General features: G+C 37.7%; 1 protein-coding gene and 1 pseudogene across 1 annotated transcript; both read left to right on the top strand.

Annotated features, from left to right (window-relative positions):
• Positions 1 to 1,402: 1,402 nt before the first annotated feature.
• On the top strand, positions 1,403 to 2,344 carry LOC100155678 (olfactory receptor 1J4-like). Its single transcript, XM_085014465.1, has 2 exons — positions 1,403 to 1,812; positions 1,879 to 2,344. The coding sequence occupies exons 1-2, from the start codon at positions 1,403 to 1,405 to the stop codon at positions 2,342 to 2,344; spliced, it is 876 nt and encodes a 291-aa protein (XP_084870591.1).
• Positions 2,345 to 4,518: 2,174 nt separating this feature from the next.
• On the top strand, positions 4,519 to 20,231 carry LOC146407221 (olfactory receptor 1E5-like; annotated as a pseudogene).
• The last annotated feature ends 720 nt before the right edge of the window (positions 20,232 to 20,951 follow it).

Below are 20,951 nucleotides of genomic sequence, written 5' to 3'. Positions count from 1 at the left end.
TGTTACTAACCTTGTGATGATGCTAATTTCCTAATCCTTCTGAGTAGGTTGCTAGTGCATTTTTGTATTTTTTAATTTTTATTTTTTTAAGGCTGCACCAGCAACATGTGGAAGTTCCCAGGGTAGGGGTCAAATAAGAGTTGCAGATGCTGGCCCACACCACAGCCACAGCAATGCCAGATCCAAGTCCTGTCTGCAAACTACACTGCAGCTCATGGCAATGCTGTATCCTTAGTCCACTGAGAGAGGTCAGGATTTGAACCAGTATCCTCATGGACACTAGTTGTGTTCTGAACCCACTAAGCTAAAACCAGCATTCCCAATAGTGCATTATAATATCACATCAATCCTAGGACTCTTAAAGTTCAGTGAGCCAATGATGTCAAAATGCATTTGTCTGACTTAATGTTCATTAACTGTCAGTTATTATGAGTGTGAAGATCAGTATTGGGAAATAGTGCTGGTCAATCAGATAACTGACTTCTAAGAGACACCCCAATCCTTCAGTGTTACTAAGCTTATAGAAGACAGATCTCAAGTTTCTTCCTAGCAATGAATATCCAGATGTCAGACAACTTGGAGTTTCAGTTAGAGATGGAGATAGATGGAGGTACATGCACTGAAGTAAGGTTTCTTTTTGGCAAGAAGATACACATGCATTAAGACAAGTTCAAGCAGAGAACTTAACCCAGTTACACCTGAAAAGTGTGAGAGCCCAGATAAGTTAACATAAATTTTAGGTCACCTTTTTTGTTGCTTTATGGTGTCCACCCCATAATACTGTTTTATTAAATGCCTGAACTTAATATGTTTTGGGAGGTATACAGAAAAACTCATAAAAATAATGTATGCAGTTTATGGTGTTTATTTTATTCAGGAAAGTTTTCTTAGTTATTAATATCTAATGTACTAGAATCCTGTTTGTTAACTCTATGAAGGTGTGATATTGGAATCCTCACATTATGGAAGCATAAGGCCAAGAGAAATTTAGCATCCATGTCCTACAACAAGAAAGTGTTGGAACCAAAATCATAACACAGGGAATCTAGCTTCAGGTTCCAATTTAGTTTGGCCTTGGTCAGGTGTGTCCATGAGGGATAGTCTCCTGAGGGAAGTGGTCCTGGATGTCTTCATCATTTTTGTGTGTTTAGAAGCTTACTGTCAGAAACATGGTGGATTAAAAAGAAAAAATAATGAATTTCCTGGTTTCCATTGAAAGGAATCATGGCGAATGTCCAGGGATTCTCACCTGCTTTCATGACACTGTGTGATAAAAGAAATGCAGGCATTTATTCTTTTTCTCCATGAGAAGATGATAGACATAGTGTGGTGGCCACAAGAATCCATTCAATGTCTCTGACATTTCCTACTCCTCTCCTTCCCCAGCAGACAGGAGAGGAGCATGAGGACTGAGAACCAGAGTAGCATGTCTGAATTCCTCCTCCAGGGGTTCCCTGTCTGGGCAAAACAGCAGGACATTTTATTTGCCCTGTTCCTGTGCATGTACCTGACCACATTGCTGGGGAACCTGCTCATCATCCTGCTCATCAGGCTGGACCCTCACCTCCACACCCCCATGTACTTCTTCCTCAGCCAACTGGCCCTCACAGACGTCTCCTTTTCCTCTGTCACTGTACCTAAAATGCTGATGGACATACAGACTCAGGATCAATCTATTCCCTATGCAGGGTGTGTAACACAGACTTATTTTTTCATATTTTTTGCTTGCATTGATAACTTTCTTCTTGTAGTGATGGCCTATGACAGGTATGTGGCCATTTGTCACCCTCTACACTACACTATCATCATGAGGGAGGAGCTGTGTCTATGTCTGTTGACTGGATCCTGGCTCTTCTCCTGTGCCTATGCCCTGACCCACACCCTTCTCCTGGCTCGACTTTCCTTCTGTGATGACAATATCATCCCCCACTTCTTCTGTGACCTTGCTGCCCTACTTAAGCTGTCCTGCTCAGACACCTCTCTCAATGAGCTGGTCATATTCACTCTAGGGTCTGCAGTTTTCATTTTTCCACTGAGTGGCATCCTGATCTCTTATGGCCGCATTGGGGTCTCCATCCTGAGGGTCCCCTCTACTAAAGGGATCTGCAAAGCCTTGTCCACCTGTGGCTCCCACCTCTCTGTGGTGTCTCTATTCTATGGGACAATTATGGCACTATATCTTTCCTCCTCATCAAGTCAGTCCCAAGACAAAAGCATCATTGCTTCTGTGATGTACACAGTGGTCACCCCCATGCTGAACCCTTTCATCTACAGCCTGAGAAACAGAGACATGACATTGGCTCTGAGGATTCTTTTCAGAAATATTAACCTTTTTGTCAAGTGAGAATCACCCAATCATATTCTTATTTCACTTAATGCCCTTGTTAGAGAAGTCTTAAAAAGTTTGTAGTTGAGCATCCATGTCTCTAGCACTTTTCCTCTCTGTCCTTAAAATGGTCATTGTTATTGGATCAATGTCTTTCCCTTAGGTTATATCGCTTGTCCATTTGTTCCTCCATAACCCACAATGCACATTCAAGTTTTCATCATCAAAGCATCAAACTCCTCTGTGTATATTTGTGTGTTCAATTTTGTTTTTTCAACATCTTATATTATTACTACATTTGGCTTTTTTACAGTTTTTTAAAGTATATATGTATTTAAGTCTTCTTAAAATCATCTATTGGGCCTGGTTTTAAAATTTTTTTGGTTATTTTTTTTTCTTATGAAGTAGTCTTGATTGTAATCATTATTTATCTGATACATTAATTACACATACTTGTATACATTCTTTTTTCTCAAATTATCATGCTCCATCATAAGTGACTAGGCATATTCCCAGTGCTACACAGCAGGATCTCACTGCTCTTCCATTCAAAGTCAAGAGTCTGCATATGTTAACCTCAAGCTCCCAATTCATCCCACTCCCTCCCCCTCCCCCTTGGCAACCACAAGTCTGTTCTCCAAGTCCATGATTTTTTTTTGTGTGTGGAAAGGTTCATTTGTGCCATATATTAGATTCCAGATATAAGCGATATCATATGGTATTGGTCTTTCTCTTTCTGACTTGTTTCACTCGGTATGAGTCTCTAGGTCCATCCATGTTGCTGAAAAATGGTTTTTAAAATTTTAATTAATTCCTTAATTAATTTGATATGTATTTGACTAACAATGTTTTGTTAGTTTTAGGTGTAGAGCATGTGATTTCAGTTTTGAAAACATTACATACTATATGTATTTTACAGATTTTTCCCCTTATATGTTATTACAAAATATTGAGTATATTTCCACCTTGTATACAATTAGTACTTGTTAGTTATCTATTTTATGTATAGAAGTGTGTAAATTTTGACCCCAAGCTCCTGAGTTATACCTCCCCCCTTTTCCCCTTTTTTTAACCCTGTTTATTTTCTATGTCTGTGGGTCTATTTCTTTTTGTGTATAAGTTCATTTGTATCATTTTCTTAGATACCACATATAGGCAATTTTATATGGTATATGTATTTTTCTAGCTGGTTTCCTTGATTTACTCTAATAACCTCTAGCTCCACCCATGTTGCTACAAGTGGCATTATTTCATTCTTTACATGGCTGAGTACTATTCTATTAAATATATGCCCCACTTCTTCTTTATCATTTATCTGTTGAAGGACATTAAGATTGATTCCATGTCTTGGCATCTTGCCTTACAAAGCTACAATCATTCAGTTAATATTCTATTGTTTACTTTCAGAGAAGTCACAAATGCTTATCATTTTGATGCATAATCAAAGTAATAAAGTACATTTGATAGTTTGCAGTTTTGTGATTCCACCTGGTGCACTTAATTGTGTGTATCTCTGCACATTTAAATAATGTATAGTTTTGGTTTTGTATGGTTAAAAAGCAAATAATAATACTTGTTGGGCTACTGTTAAAATATAATTTGAAAGTGCATGTAAAACACTTGAAACAGAGCGTGGAACTATTGACATTGGCATGGAATCCTGTATTGGACATTTTTGATAAAAGGGGATTTTTAAGTGACTCAAAACAGTTAGGGTGCAGCAAACTACATTGAAAGCCATTGACATAGCTTCAATAATTCTCTTAAAATGTAAGGACTTTCATATTCCCTTTAAGAGGTGCCTCTTACTTGGTGTCTTTTCCCATTTCATCTTAGCAAATTAAAGAGGTTTGAACCTGGCTTCATGTAAAAATATAAAGTTGAACACAGAGACTTCTCAGTTCTTTTTGACTCCTATGTAATCAGCCTGTGAGAAAGCAGTGGTTCAATAAATATATATTGAATGAAGAATACATGTCCATTGGTTTCTCTGGGAAAATGCTTGATTAATATGAGTGTTTGATGTGCTATTGGAGTCAGAATTGAAAAGACTGATTTATTCAGCAACAATTAAGGGGAACAAAGGGAAAGGTAGCAAGAATTAAGACTTTTCATAGGTCAGAGAGCATAACTAAAATATTATGGCATGTTCATTGACATTTCCCACTTTCTCCAATTCCCAGAAAAACAGCATGAGTAGGGAGAACCAGAGCTGAGTGTCTGACTTCCTCCTCCTTGGGCTCCCCATTTGGCCAGAGCAGCTGGATGAGTTCCTTGCCCTGTTCCTGGTCATGTACCTGACCACAGTGCTGGGGGATCTGTCCATTATCCTACTTAACAGGCTGGACCCTGACCTCCACACCCCATGTCTTTCTTCCTCAGTCACTTGATGCTCACAGATGTCTCCCTTTCAATTTTCACTGTCCCTAACATGCTCATGAACATTCAGACTCAGCAACATTAAATTACCTATGCAGGGTCCATTTATCAGATGTGTTTTTCCTCAGTTTTTGGTTGTCTTGACAATTTCCTACTTACAGTGATGGCGTATGACTGGTATATGGCCATTTGTCAGCCTCTCCACTACAGAACCACCATGAGGCAAGGGGTGTGTGTCTCTTTAGTAGTAGGGTCCTGGTTCCTCTGTTGTATCCATGCCCTGTTGCACACACCCTCTTCTTGGTCCAAATATTTTTCTGTGGTGACAAAACCATCCTCCACTTTTTCTGTTACCACACTGCCCTCCAGAAGTTTAGCTGTTCAGAAGCATCCCTCAATGAGCTGGTCATGTTTACTGTGGAAGGAAGTTTTTTCATTCTGCCTCTGTGTAGCATCTTGGGCTCATATATTCATATAGGAATTTCTGTTCTGAGTGTCTCTTCCACCAACAGGCCCTTTAAAGTTCATTCCTCCTGTGACTCCCATCTCTTTGTGGTGTCTATATACTATGGGACACTTGCTAGTGTTTCCTTTTTCTCCTCATCATGGGGCTCCAGTGACAAAGACATAATCACTTCTGTTGCTCCCATGCAGTAGTTGCTCCCATGCTGAACCTCTTCATCTACAGCCTCTGGAACAGAGACATAAAACAGGCCTTAGAGATATTTCCTAATAGGGCTAACTTCTTGAAGTGACAATCACTAAATCCTCTTATTGCAATCAAGAGCACAGTGAGGTAATCTCCTAAAATGATCATATGGTTGGCAACTCTATAACTTCAAATGGATATGCATTCATCCATCTTTTGTAGCTTAAATATGTCAATAAGGACCAGTTTGTTACTTGAATTGTTAATATTCCTTATCTTTAATTTTCTTCTGCTTCTTCATCTCTCATAAAATATGTCAAAAATCCTATGTAAAATATGTCACATAATTATGATTTTGCTTTTTTTATTTTTCTCCTTTTAGATATGTCATTTTCTGCTTATTTATTTTTGATACAATATTTTTGAGAACACACCAATTTAGCATCATGTTCTGCTCCTTGCGGACTTATTCTTCTCTGTAAGATGTGCTGAAATTTGTTTGCATTAGCTTCAAACTTATTGTGAGCATTTATTTTCAATTCTAAAGTCCTCAACAACATTCTGGTGTATTGCATTCAGCCACAATGAGCATAATTACACTATGGAAATTGGCAAATGCTACAAAGTCATGCTCTCCTATGATAGTGAGCCTTTTCTTATTCATTGAATAGCACACCATTACATTTATAGTTGGGAGATTTCTCTTTAGCTATGGCTCCTACCCTCACATCTCAAATACTTCCTCTGATATAAGTTTAGATATACAGCTTTATTTAACGTAGTGTTTACATGCATTTATTTTTTAATATTTTAAACTTTCTTATGTCCTTACATCTGGAAAGTGCTAGTTCTTAGCAATATAATGCTGGGTTTTCATCCTTTTATGTAGGTTGAACATCATTGTATTTATAGAGAATTTGATCTATTAACATCCAATAAAATTGGATTGTATTTCAATTTATGCTTTCCATGTTTCTATTTGTTTTCTACTTGAGACATCTGATTTCTCATTTATACTTTCTTCTCTTTATCTCTTTTGATTATACAATACATATTTTTTTATTCCTTATCCCCTCCATTAACTTATTAATCAAACATTATTACTATTTTATAATTTTTTTCTGTGCTTTATGTAGAGATGATGTCTTGCTTTTTCTTAAAAAACCATATTGTGGTAGGTATAATGTACTCCCCAATATGAAATTTGCTATTTTAACCTTTTGAAATATACGGTTATGGGGCATTTAGCATATTCATCCCTTCTATTTTATTCTAGGACTTCAGTGGTAACTATGGAACATGAGTTCAATTGAATACTTCACAGCTATGAATAATAATGGCAAGCATACCTCTGCATCAATATGAAGGCCTTTGCAAAATAATTATTATTTGAAAAAATCAGTGCATAAAGGAGCATATAAAGCTTGCTACTTCCTATGTGCAAATGAATGGAAAATAATATATACATGTATCTTCCCATGGAGCAAGAAGAAACACACAGGAAATTAATTTGAAACTAATGAGACTAATTACCTCCAAGGGGTGGGGTAGGAATAGGATAGAAAAAAATGGAGAGATGAGTGTATTCATTTGTATAGTTTTTATTATGTTATCTTTTACCTTCTCAAATATAAAATGAAGGTAATGGAAAATAAAGCAAAACAGAATAAAATTAAAAATGAGCCTAACTATATTTTGAGTTATTACCACAATAAGACTAAATGGGATAATAATGTGATTAAGTTATTATTGGACACTGAATTTTGTCTATAAACTAGTCTCACAATGATGGAAAAAAAGTGTAATCATATTTTTTGGTAAGCAAATTTTTTGAGCTGAAATTATTTTGTTATTAACAGTGGTTTCCGTTCAAGATTCTGAAATTATATGTATTCAAAAATTTGGGAAATAAGTGAACTTGTCCTGGGAAAGAGAGTGACTCATGAATGGGGGAAAGGTGTGATCTACATGGAAAAAGAGAGATCAGAAAGAACTCTATGGTCTTGAGCTAGAATAATATAAGAACTTGAACTCATGGGTTGTAATGTGATAAACAGATTGAAATTATATATCAATATCTGTCTGGTCCCATCTCCCATTCTTCCTATTAAACTCCTTACCCATCGCTTATGGATAAATATTCCTTTAGTTTGCTTGTTTATAGTTTCTACATCCTGTGTTTCTTTTATATATGTTTCCTGGCTGTATTCTCTGAGATCACTTAGAAGCCTTGTAAACCAAAGACACATGTAGTGTCAAATTTGATTTTTGAATATCATTGTCTTCTAACAGGAACCAAAGTGACTTAGAAAAATGTCTGATTCTAGGGCTGGGGCCAGGACAGGGCAAGACCAGGGAAATATTGCTGAGCTTGAAAGTGAAAAGTGCTCAATGAATCATGGGGACACATAAGCAAGCTGAAAGGGGCTCCCATTGTCCAAATCTGGAGTAATTAGACCTTCAAGATGAATATCATCAGTAATGGGTTATAACTCAAAGAATAAATACAAATTCATGAGTCCATGATGATATAAATAAATCAATGAAAAAAATGAATGAATGTAGAGCAAGGGAAAATTCTTTCCCATAGGAGTATACAGGCAATCAACATAGAGGAAATGATCAAATTAGAAAATTACCATTTGACCACCACATTTGCAATTGTCTATTTAATATAGTGATATTTATTTTTTCCATTATAGCTGGTTTACAGTGTTCTGTCAATTTTCTACTGTATAGAATGGTGACCTAGTAGACAGACATGTATAGATTATTTGTTCTCAACATTATCATGCTCCATCATAAGTGACTAGATATAGATCCCAGTGCTTCATAGCAGGATCTCTTTGCTTATACATTCCAAAGTCAATAGTCTACATCTATTAACCCCAAGTTTCCAATACATCCCACTCCCTTCCTCTCCCCCTTGGAAGCCAGGAGTCTATAATCCAAGTCCATTATTTTCTTTTCTGTGGAAACTTCATTCAAAGAACACAAATTCTTAATGAAGCTGTAAAATTTTTGAAAAAATCTGGGAATATAAGGATTATGTTTGGTATTAATTAGGAAACATGGGTAAAGTCCTTAGCCTAGGACCCAAATGTTCATAAAAATTTTCAGCATTACAAAAAATAGTTTGTGGACTATTCCTGCTTCAAGCAGCTTACTAAATCCTTTATTGAAATATAAATATGATGGAGCATGATAATGTGAGAGAAAAGAATGTGTACATCTATGTATAACTGGGTAACAATGCTTTACAGTATAAAATTAACAGAACACTGTAAACCAGCCATAATGAATAAGAATAAAAAATTACATAAAATGTAAAAACATTACTTGGAGGTCCTGGGCATCTCAGTCGGTAAAGCATCACACTTTTAATCTGAGGGTCCAGGCTTCAAGTCCCTGTCCAGGCACCTTGTCAAATTTAGTTTGCAAACAATATTATGTTAATTTCAGGTGTATTATATGGTGATTTGACACTTTCATACATTATGAAATGATCACCATAATTATTACTGAGTAAATCTCTGTCCCCTTAAGTTTTTACATTATTATTGATCTTATACTTAATGCTGTATATTACATCCCAATGTTTCTTTATTTTATAATGGGAGATTTGTTCCTCTTTGTCCACATCACCTATTTCATCCCTCTCTCCCAGATACTGTTCCCTCTGGCAACAACTTACTTCTCCTCCATATTTATGAGTCTGTTTTCATTTTGTTTTGTTGATTTGTTCTTTTGATTTTTAGGCTCAGATATAAGTGAGATACCATGATATTTACTATTGTCTTTCTGCCTTATTTCACAGAGAATAATAGCTTCTAGATACATCCATGATATTGGAACATGGCTGTGAACTGTCAGATGCACTTGAATAGCTTACATTGGCTACATTGTTGCTAATGAAGGTGACATTTTTGTCCCCATAATGGGATGGCACAGACAGTTGTTTTCACTTTTGGGGATTCACTTTCATGCATCTGTGTGTGGATAACCATTTTCCCAGCTGCATTTAATGAAGAGACACACATTTTCTTTTTGTGCTTTTTTTTGTCAAAATCAGTTGATCATATATGTGTGGGATTATTTCTAGGCTCTGTATTCTGCTCCATTTTATATGTGTATATTAATGTCAGTAACATACTGTGTTGATTTCTAAAGGTTTTATGTATAGTTTACAATTAAGGAATGTGATGCCTAGAGTTTTGTGCATTTTGCTCAAGACATCTTTGGTTTTGTGGGTCTTTTGTGGTTTCACATGGATGGAATAAAGGATGGTGATGGGATGTGAATTCCAACAAATTTCAGTGTCAGTGGTGTGGGATCTCAGGATATGGTATTACTCTGTTTTTTTCTTTCTGCAGTAAATGGAGTGGCAGATTCCATTATAGGTTCTTCAAAGTTCAAAGGTGTTCATGGCCTCTCCTCATGAGTAGGTTGAGGGAAGACCAATGTGTCACTGACATTGGAGACTCCTTCTGGGACACCTGTAGTTCACTCCTTTCTGTCCCTGCACTGTATCCATCTCCAGAGGAAGGCAAGAAATTGGACAATTAACTCAGTTGTATTCTCTAATCAGAAGTTTGGGAGTATGTTCCCTGGGGTCACAATCCCTCTGAGAAATATGGGTCTTGCTCATTGTTTATGTTGATGTAAACAGGTGGGAAGTGCTAAATATCCTTAGACTATGGAGGCATAAGCAATGCATCCTCAGGTCTGGACCAGCATAGGTCTGAGCAAGGTGGGGAAACATCACTGGGCCTAGATATTTGTGTTGATGTGAGGACTAGGAAAAAGATGCAGATGAAATGTTTGTTTAAACTGCTTTTATAAACATTTGTTTAAGTGGTGGATTCGCACACTGACCTACATGGTGCCACCAGGCTCCAGTGGCCATAACATTAAAATTAATTAAAATGACCTGAAAGTATAATTTGGGTTTCTCAGTTGCACTACCTATATTTCAAGTCTCCAGTAATAACAGGATAATGGTGCTACTGTATTGGACAACACAACTATAGAGTATTTCCATCCTTGTGGAAATCCCTATTGTACAGTGCTAATGATAGACAATGAAGGCTGGAAATCTGCTGTACACATATGTGTGTGTTTGGGTTGCTGTGTGCAGGTTGCTTCTTTTTATGTTATTTGTGTGTAAGGTTTGACCAAACATAATTCTTAGAGTTTGTAGTGGAGTTTTTGTGTGTGTAAGTGTTTATGGTTTGTGAGGTGTGTGAGCAACTGGATGTGGTCTTTGCATATTTTTTAAACAGCTTGTGAGGTGTAATTGATATACAAAACCTGCACGTATTTAATGTACATAATTTTAGGAATCTGAACATGTGCACACACTTGTGAAGCTACCACAACCTTTAAGGTCATTAACATATCTATCTCCTATCACAATGTCCTAGTGTCCTTTTTTATGTGGTAAGAAAACATGAGATCTACACTATTAAGGAATTTTTAGGTGCAGAGTATAGTATTTTTGTCTCTAGGCATTATGCTGTATAGCTGAACTCTCGAACTAATTCATTTTGCATAAATGCAATTTTATTTCAATTAAATAGCAACACTACCTTTCCCCTCCCCCTAGCCCTTGATTACTGCCATTTTTCTCTGCTTCTATGAATGTCTCAAAATGACATTATGCAATATTTGTCCTTGTAGGACTGGCTTATTTCACTTAGCCTAACACCATCCTGTTCCATATATGTTGTCACAAATGACAGGATCACCTTTTTTTAAGGCAAAATGGTATTCTATTGTATTCATATGTTACAATTATCCATTCATTTTCAATGGACTAGCAGCTTGTTTCCATAGCTTATCTATTGCACACAGAGCTGCAATGCATATGGGAGAGTAGATATGTCTCTGAGATCCTGATTCCAGTCCTTTCTGGTCTACACACAGAAGTGTGATTACTGTATCTTGTGGTAGTTATATTTTTAATATCTTGCAGAATATCCATACAGTTTTCCATATTGTTGACACCAATTTACATCCCCATCAACAGTGTAAAAAGTTCTTGTTTGCAAGCTTGTTAAATCTTGCATGACAAAAGATTTCATTTTAAAGTTTTAAGTATGTTGGTACGAATCCATGCAAAACTCACTTCTGACTAGAATGAGTTTGGATTGGAGATGGCCAAAGCAGCACCTGGGGTTTTGTTTTTGTGTCACTATGTGTCATGCTTGGTGTCTGTTTCTGTGTACTAACATACTTACAATCTACTTCTCTTCTCACTGGATGGCTGTAGAGCAGAGAGCACCTCATGAGGGCTTGGAAATATGTGTATGCATTTGACCTTGTCAGTCAGCCTCTTCCTTTGTCTCAGGTCTAGACATAAACAGGCAACAAACGAAGTCCTCTTTATGCTAAGTTGGTGGCACTATGTCAAAATGGTTTGAAGGATACTGAAGATTTTGCAGTGTTCCTCATTGATGCTAACTGATTTCCACATTTCCATTCTGGGGAACAGTGTGGGGTCAATTTTGGAACCATGTCTAGTTAATCAGATGACTGTGAATTCTGATATATGTCCTTGGTCTTACAGCATCTGTAATATCTTGGCTCTCTTGTCACCTCATCAGGAAAATTCACATGTCACTCATTTTGCACATATGCTCAGAACTGAGCAATTTTAAAGCCATGGTGGTAGAAGGGGAGAGAGTGACAGTGGCAGATATGAAGGAAGCTATTTATTGGAAAATTTATAAAAAAATGCAGTGAGTCAAGTGCTGTGGACCTAATAATCTTCATGGGCCATTCATTGTCTGGGCCTGTACTGTTTCCTGGATGTGAGAGCAAGACCTCAGAAGTGAACACACATTTCCAGCAACCTACTTGATCTTGCTTGATGGTCTCATATATCTTAGTCATCTTTAGTTCCTGATATCTGCTTACCCATCCTGCCCAAATAATGAGATGATTTATTTATTTTTGTGGTCAGTTTCATTTTGATTGCTATTTTAGTCAATATTTATTGACATATATTTTCTAAATTAAAAATTTTTATTGTGCTACAATTTACGTAAGAAAATTTAACATTTCAAAAATTTTGTGTACATTTCTCTGGAACTGAATAATTCACTTTTTTTGTCTTTTTGCCATTTCTTGGGCTACTCCCATGGCATATGGAGTTTCTCAGGCTAGGGGTCTAATTGGAGCTGTATCCACCAGCCTATGCCAGAGCCACAGCAATGTGGGATCCAAGCCACATCTGCAACCTACAAAACAGCTCATGGCAACACTGGATCCTTAACCCACTTAGCAAGGCCAGGGACCGAACCTGCAACCTCATAGTTCCTAGTCAGATTCATTAACCACTGCTCCACAATGGGAACTCCATTCATTTTTTTAAAAAAACAATCACCATTATCCATCTGCAGAATTTTTTATCTTCCCAGATGGAAACTCTGTAACCGCCGAAAAATAACTCCTCCTTTTCCTTGGCAGTCACCATCCCATTTTTTGTCTCTTTTAATTTGATTCTTCTAGGAATCTCATATGAATGGAATCTAACAGTATTTACAATTTTGTGCATGATTTTACCTACCATAATGTCTTCAATGTTCATTCATGTTGTGGCTGTATCAAGGTTTCTTTCCATTTTAAGGCTGAAGTGTCTTTCACTGTATATATAGACCACATTTTATTTATTCTTTTTTTAAAAATGATTTTTATTTTTTCCATTATAGCAGATTTACACTGTTTTGTCAATTTTCTGCTGCACAGCAAGGTGACCCAGTTACACATACATGTATACATTCTCTTTTTTTATCACATCCTAATGCTCCAGCCAAGTGACTAAACATAGTTCCTAGTGCTATACAGCAGGATTACATTGCTTATCTAAGCCAAATGCTGTTTCCTAAAGGACATGGGTTGTTTCCACCTTTTGACTACTGTGAATAATGCTGTTTTAAATATGGGTGTATAAATACCTCTTTGCCACTGCTTTCCATTATTTTGGGTATATAAGCAGAAGAAAATTCCTTAATCATATGGAAATTCTATTTAATTTTTTGAGGACCTTTCTTAATGTTTTTCTTTTCCTTCCCTGCTCTTCATCCCTCTCTTACTCCTTTCCTTCTTTCCTACCTTATTTCCTTCCTAACTTTTCTTTCCTTGCTTCATTTGCTGCTTCCTCCTTCTCTTTCTTTCTTTTGTATTTCTTATAGACGTTTTACTAATAAAAAGTAAGTTTATGTGTTGAACACTTTATTTCTTACATGGTACATTAATCTTCCAAATAATGCTTTAAGTGGTGTGTGTCTATATGTGTGTATGAGTGCGTGTGTGTGTGTGCATGTGCATGTGTGTATGGCAGACATAATACATAAGCAGTCTGAGAGTAGAGCCAAGGAAGGGACTGTGTTTATTTATTACTACCTCCCTCGTGTCTATCATGATGTCTCTACTTGGTACAAAGGAGAGGGAGCTCTTCTTTATTTCCAGTGAAGGGTTTGATTGAAGTCTTATACTTTCTCCATGTGACTGTGTCATTATTCAGACAAATCAAGTTATATTCCTCTCACCAGACTGGGTGTTGTACCAGAGTGTGAGTGCAGTGCAGGGAGACCTGTCTGTACAATGACTTGGTCAATCAAAGAAACATGCAACCACTTGGTAACTGCTTTGCTCAGTACTTCTAAATTCCAGGGATTTCCCATTTCTCTTCACTCCCAGAAGAGAGAGAAGCAGCATGAGGAGGGAGAACCAGAGCAGTGTATCTAAATTCTTCCTCCTGGGGCTCCCCATACAGCCAGAGCAGCATGGTGTGTTCTTTCCCTGTTCCTGGAGATGTACCTGAACACTGTGCTGGGCAACCTGCTCATCACTTTGCTCATCAGGCCGGACCCTCATCTCCACACCTACATGTGTTTCTTCCTCAGCCACTTGGCCCTCACGGACATCTCCTATTCATCTGTCACTGTCCCTAAGATCCTGATGAACATGCAGACTCAGGATGAATCCATTCCCTATGCAGAGTATGTAACACAGATGTATCTTTTCATATTTTTGTTGGCATTGATACATTTCTTCTTGCAGTGATGGCCTATGACAGATATGTGGCCATTTGTCAACCTCTATGCTACGCCACCACCTTGAGAAAGGAGCTGTGTTTATGTCTGTTGGTTGTGTGTTGGCTCCTCTCCTGGACGAGTGCCCTGACCCACACACTCCTCCTGGCTCAACGGTCCTTCTGTGCTGACACCATCATCCTCCAATTCTTCAGTGAACTTTCTGCTATACTTAAGCTGTCCTGCTCAGACACCTCTCTCAATGAGTTGGTCATAATCATTATAGTGTCTGCAGATGTCATTTTTCCTTTGAGTGACATCCTGGTCTCTGTGGCTCCCACCTCTCTGCCATGTCTCTATTCTATGGGATAATTATGGCAGTATAGATTTCTTCCACATCATGCCAGTTCCATGACAAAATTATCATTGCTTCCATGATGTACACAGTGGTCACCACATGCTGAGCCATTTCATCTACAGCCTGAGAAGCATAGACATGGGGAGTCTTCTCAGAAAGAGTAACCTTTTATCCAAGCGAGAATTAAATAACCACATTCTTCTTTCACTCAATTCCCTTGGTAGAAAAGCCTTAAATGTTGTGTTTGTTCACCCATGTCTCTAATACTTTTTCTTACTGCCTTTTAAAAAAAAATTTATAAAATGATTTTCATATTTTTCCATTAGAGCTGGTTTACAGTGTTCTGTCATTTTTCTACTGTACAGCATGTTGACCCAGTTACACATAAATTTATACATTCTTTTTTCTCACATTATCATGCCACATCATGAGTGGCTATATATAGTTCTCAGTGCTACACAGCAGGATCTCATTGCTAATTCATTCCAAAGGCAATAGTCTGCATGTGTTAACCCCACCCTCCCAATCCATCCTACTCCCTGCCCCTCCCACTCTCCCTTGGCAACCAAAAGTCTATTCTCCAAGTCCATGATTTTCTTTTCTGTGGAAAGATTCATTTTTGCCATATATTATAATTCAGACATGATTGATATCATGTGTTATTTGCCTTCTTCTTTCTTACTTCACTCAGTATGAGAGTCTCTAGTTCTTTACATGTAGCTGCTAAAGTCATTATTTCATTTTTTTTAATTTCTGAGTAGTATTCAATTGTATATATATACAACATCTTCCTAATGCAGTCATCTGTCAGTGGACATTTCGGATATTCCCATTTCTTGGCTATTGTGAATACTGCTACAATGAACATGAGGGTGCATGCATATTTTTCAAGGAAAGTATTGTCTGCAAATATGTGCAAGAGTGGGGTTGCAGTGTCATATGATAGTTCTACGTATAGATTCCTAAGGTACATCCATACTGTTCTCCATAGTGACTGTACCAGCTTATATTCCCACAAACAGTGCAGGAGGGTTCCCTTTTCTCCACACACCCTCCAGCATTTGTTGTTTGTGTACTTATTAATGATGGCCATTCTGACTGGTGTGAGGTGGTATCTCATGGTGGTTTTGATTTGCAATTCTGTAATAATCAGGGATGTTGAGCAATTTTTCATGTGTTTGTTGGCCATCTGTGTATCTTCTTTGGAGAAATGTCTATTCAGGTCTTTTGCCTATTTTTCCATTGGATTGTTGGCTTTCTTGCTGTTGAGTTGCGTAAGTTGCTTTTATATTCTAGAGACTAAGCCCTTGTCCATTTCATCATTTGAAACTATTTTTTCCCATTCCATAAGTTGTCTTTCTGTTTCCTTTTTGGTTTCCTTTGCTGTGCAAAACTTCTCAGTTTGATTAGGTCCCACTGGTTTATTTTTGCTTTTCTTTCTATAGTTTTGGGAGACTGATTCAGAAAACATGAGTAAGGTTGATGTCAGGGAATTTTTTTGCCTATTTTCTTCCAGGAAATTGATGGCGTCTTGTCTTATGTTTAAGTCTTTCAGCCATTTTGAATTTATTTTGGTGCATGGTGTGAGGGTGTGTTCTAGTTTCATTGATATGAATGTAGCTGTCAAAGTTTCCCCGTGATACTTGCTGAAACGACTTTTTCCCATTTTATGTTCTTGCTTTCTTTGTCAAATTATTAATTGACCATAGGTGTCTGGGTTTATTTCTGAGTTCTCTATTCTGTTCCATTGGGCCATATGTCTGTTTTGGTACCAGTACCACACTGTCTTGATGACTCTAGCTTTGTAATATTGCTTAAAGTCTGGGAGAGACATGCCTCCTGCTTGGTATTTGTTACTCAGAATTGCTTTGGCAATTCTGGGTCTTTTGTGCTTTCATATACATTTTTGGATTGTTTGTTCTCATTCTGTGCAAACTGTCCTGGGTAATTTGATAGGGATTCCATTGAATCTGTAGATTTCTTTGGGTAAAATGGCCATTTTTACAATATTAATTTTTCCAACCCAGGAGCATGGAATATCTTTCCATTTCTTTACATCTTCTTTAATTTCCTTGAATAATGCTTTATAGTTCTCAACATATAAATATTTTCCCCTTTGGTCATGTGTATTCTCAGGTATATGATTTTTTGTGTTCAACGTAAAAGGGTATTGTATTTTTTTATTCCTTTTCTAATATTTTCTTATTAGTATACAGAAATGCAACTAATTTCTGAATGTTAATCTTATATCCTGTTACTTTGCTGAATTTGTCAATCATGTCAAGCAGTTTTTGGGTTGAATACTTAGGGTTTTCTATATATGGTATCATGTCATTTGCATACAGTGAAAATTTTACCATTTCTCTTCCTATTTTGATGCTTTTTATTTCTTTTGTTTGTATGATTGCTGTGCCTAGGACTTCCAGGATTATATTGAATAACAGTGGTGACAGTGGGCATCCCTGTCTTGTTCCACATTTTAGTGGGTAGAATTTCAGCTTTTCTCCATTGAGTATTATATTTTCTGTGGGTTTGTCATAAATGGCCTTGATTATCACAAGGTATGTTCCCTCTATACAGACATTAGTAAGATATTTGATCATCAATGGATGTTGAAATTTGTCAAAATTTTTTTTGCATCTATTGGGATTATCCTGTGGCTTTGACTTTTCTTTTGTTAATACAGTGTATCACATTGATTGATGTTGTATATTTTGAACCATCCTTATGCACCTGGGATTTATCCCACCTGGTCATGGAGTATGTTTTTATTTTATGTTTTTTAATTCGGTTGCCAAAATTTTGTAGTGAATTTTTGCATCTATATTCATCAAAGATCCTGTCCTACAGTTTCCATTTTTGGTGGATCTTTGTTTTGTTTTGGAATTAGGGTGATGGTGGTGTCAGAATAATTCTGGAGGTGTTCTTTCTTAAACCATTTGGAAGAGTTTAAGAGAAAGGTTATAGATTCTGCTTTACCTGTTTGGTAGAAATTTCCTGTGAAGCCATCTGTTTCTGGACTTTTATTTGTAGGGAGTGTTTTTATGACATATTCAATTTGATTTCTAGTGACCAGTCAGTTCAGGTGATCTATTTCTTCTTGATTCAGTTTTGGCAGGCCTCATGTCACTAGAAATTTGTCCATTTCTTCTAGGTTGTCAAATTTTTAGCATACAGTTTTTGGTATTATTCCTTTTTTTTTTTATTTCCATAGGATCCATTGTGACTTCTCCTTTTTCTATGTTTTTTTCCCCACCCTTTGTTTTGTTGCAATATGCATATCTAGACATAGTTCTCAATGCTACTCAGCAGGATCTCCGTGTAAGTCTATACTAAGTTGTGTCTGATAACCCCAAGCTCCCGATCCCTCCCACTCCCTCCCTCTCCCATCAGGCAGCCACAAGTCTCTTCTCCAAGTCCATGATTTTCTTTTCTGAGGAGATGTTCATTTGTACTGGATATTAGATTCCAGGTATAAGTGATATCACATGGTATTTGTCTTTGTCATTCTGCCTCATTTCACTCAGGGTGAGATTCTCTAGTTCCATCCATGTTGCTGCAAATGGCATGATGTCATTCTTTTTGATGGCTGAGTAGTATTCCATTGTGTATATATACCACCTCTTCCGAATCCAGTCATCTGTTGATGGACATTTGGGTTGTCTCCATGTCCTGGCTATTGTGAATAGTGCTGCAATGAGCATGCGGGTGCATGTGTCTCTTTTGAGTAAAGTTTTGTCTGGATATATGCCCAAGAGTGGGATTGTGGGGTCATATGGAAGTTCTATGTATAGCTTTCTAAGGTATCTCCAAACTGTTCTCCATAGTGGCTGTACCAGTTGACATTCCCACCAGCAGTGCAGGAGGGTTCCCTTTTCTCCACAGCCCCTCCAGCACTTGTTATTTGTGGACTTATGAATGATGGCCATTCTGACTGGTGTGAGGTGGTATCTCATGGTAGTTTGGATTTGCATTTCTCTTATAATCAGCGATGTTGAGCATGTTTTCAAATGTTGGCTGGCCATCTCTATATCTTCCTTGGAGCACAGTCTATTCAGGTCTTTTGCCCATTTTTCCATTGGTTGATTGGCTTTTCTGCAGTTGTGTTGTATATGTTGCTTATATATTCTAGAGATTAAGCCCTTGATGGTTGCATCATTTGACACTGTTTTCTCCCATTCTGAAAGTTGTCTTTTTGGTTTCTTTTGGGTTTCCTTTGCTCTGCAAAAGCTTTTCCCTTGGATGAGGTCCCATGGGTTTCTTTTTGCTCTTATTTCTGTTGCTTTGGGAGACTGACCTGAGAAAATATTCATGTTGTTGATGTCAGAGAGTGTTTTGCCTATGTTCTCTTCTAGGAGTTTGATGGTGTCCTGTCATATATTTAAGTCTTTCAGCCATTTTGAGTTTATTTGTGTGCATGGTGTGAGGGTGTGGTCTAGTTTCATTGCTTTGCATGCAGCTGTCCAGGTTTCCCGGCAATGCTTGCTGAATAGACTTTCTTTGTCCCATTTTATGTTCCTGCCTCCCTTGTCAAAGATTAATTGACCATAGGTGTCAGGGTTTATTTCCAGATTCTCTATTTTGTTCCGTTGTTCTGTCTATCTGTTTTGATACCAGTACCACACTGTTTTGATGACTGTGGCTTTGTAGTATTTCTTGAGGTCATATAGTCTTGTTTCTCTTCAGATCGCATAAATCTTTTGGCTTTCCATTTTTCTTTCTTTCATTCTTCTTTCTTTTTTGTATTTCTCACATTCATTCTAATGATATGAAAGAGATTTTTGTTTAGCACATTACAATGTACATGGTACATTAATCTTCTGAATAATGCTTTAAGTGTGTGATTGTGTGTGTTTGTGTGTGTTAGACAGACACAAGCACAAAAGAAATCTGACAGTAGAGCCATGGAAGTTACTCTGTCTTATTTATTACTCCCTCCTGACTATCATGATGTCTTCTTTTTGTAAAAAAGCGAGTGATCAGTTCATCTTTTTCATTGAAACATTTGATTGAAATCATAGAATTTCTTCATGTGACTGTGTCAGTATTCAGACAAATCACATTTCATTCCTCTCACCAGACTGGATGCAGCACCGGTGTGTGAATGCAGTGCAGTGAGATCTGTCTGCACACTAACACGGTCACTCCAAGAAATCATCTGATCATGTGGTAACTGCAATGCTCAGTACTTCTACGTTCCATGAAATTCTAATTTTTCTTCATACCCAAAGAGATTACATCAGCATGAGGAGGGATAACGAGAGCCATGTGGCTGAGTTCCTCCTCCCGGGGCTGCCCATCCAGCCAGAGAAGCAGGTTGTCTTCTTTGCCCTGTTCCTGGGCATATACCTCAGCATGGTGTTTGCATCCTACTCATCACCTGCTCGTCAGGCTGGACCCTCATCTCCACACCCCCATGTACTTATTTCTCAGCCAGTTGGCCCTGACAAATATCTCCTTCCCTTCTGTCACTGTCGCTAAGATGCTGATGGACATGCAGACTCAGGATCAATCCATTCCCTTTTCAGGGTGTGTTACACAGACATATTTTTTCATAAATTTTGCTTTCATTGATAACCTTCTTCTTTCAGGGATGGCCTATGACAGGTATGTGGCTGTTTGTCACCCTCTGTGATATGCCATCATCATGAGAGAAGACTGTGCCTTTGTCTGTTGGCTGGATCCTGGCTCTTATCCGGTGCCTATGCCCTAACCCACACACTCTTCCCACTCAATTGTCCTTCTGTGCTGACAACATCATCCCTCACTTGTTCTGTGACCTTACTGCCCTGATTAAGTGGTCTGCTCAGACACCTCTCAAAATGAGCTGGTCGTATTCACTCTAGCAACCACAGTTTTCATTTTTCCACTGAGTGGTATCCTGGTCTCCTATGGCTGCATTGGGGTCTCCATTCCGAAGGTCCACTTTGCTAAAGGGATTTGCGAATTCTTGTCCACTTGTGGTTCCCACCTCTCTGCGGTGTCTCTATTGTATGGAACAATGAAACCCCTGTACATTTCCTCCTCATCAGGCCAGTCCCATTATAAAGGCATCATTTCCTCTGTGATGTACAAAGTGGTCACCCACAGGCTGAATCCTTTCTTCTAAAGCTTGAGAAACAGAGACATGACTTTGTCTCTGGGGATTCTTTTGAGAAACAGTAACCATTTTGACAATTGAGAATCATGTAACCATGTTCT

The sequence above is a fragment of the Sus scrofa genome, chromosome 1 (genome assembly GCF_054392235.1).
Source record: "Sus scrofa isolate SSC_HxYL_T2T_F1_AM1 chromosome 1, Sscrofa_HxYL_maternal_Yorkshire_Landrace_v2.0, whole genome shotgun sequence".
In the NCBI taxonomy this organism is placed as follows: Eukaryota; Metazoa; Chordata; class Mammalia; order Artiodactyla; family Suidae; genus Sus; species Sus scrofa.
Note: the sequence above shows the minus strand (reverse complement) of the source record. Positions and strands in the feature narration are given on the sequence as shown.

Coding starts and splice junctions, on each gene's coding strand:
- LOC100155678 (XM_085014465.1), top strand. CDS start 1,403: ATGAGGACTGAGAACCAGAGTAGCATGTCTGAATTCCTCCTCCAGGGG. Junction 1,813..1,878: donor CACTACACTATCATCATGAG/GGAGGAGCTGTG, acceptor TGCCCTGACCCA/CACCCTTCTCCTGGCTCGAC.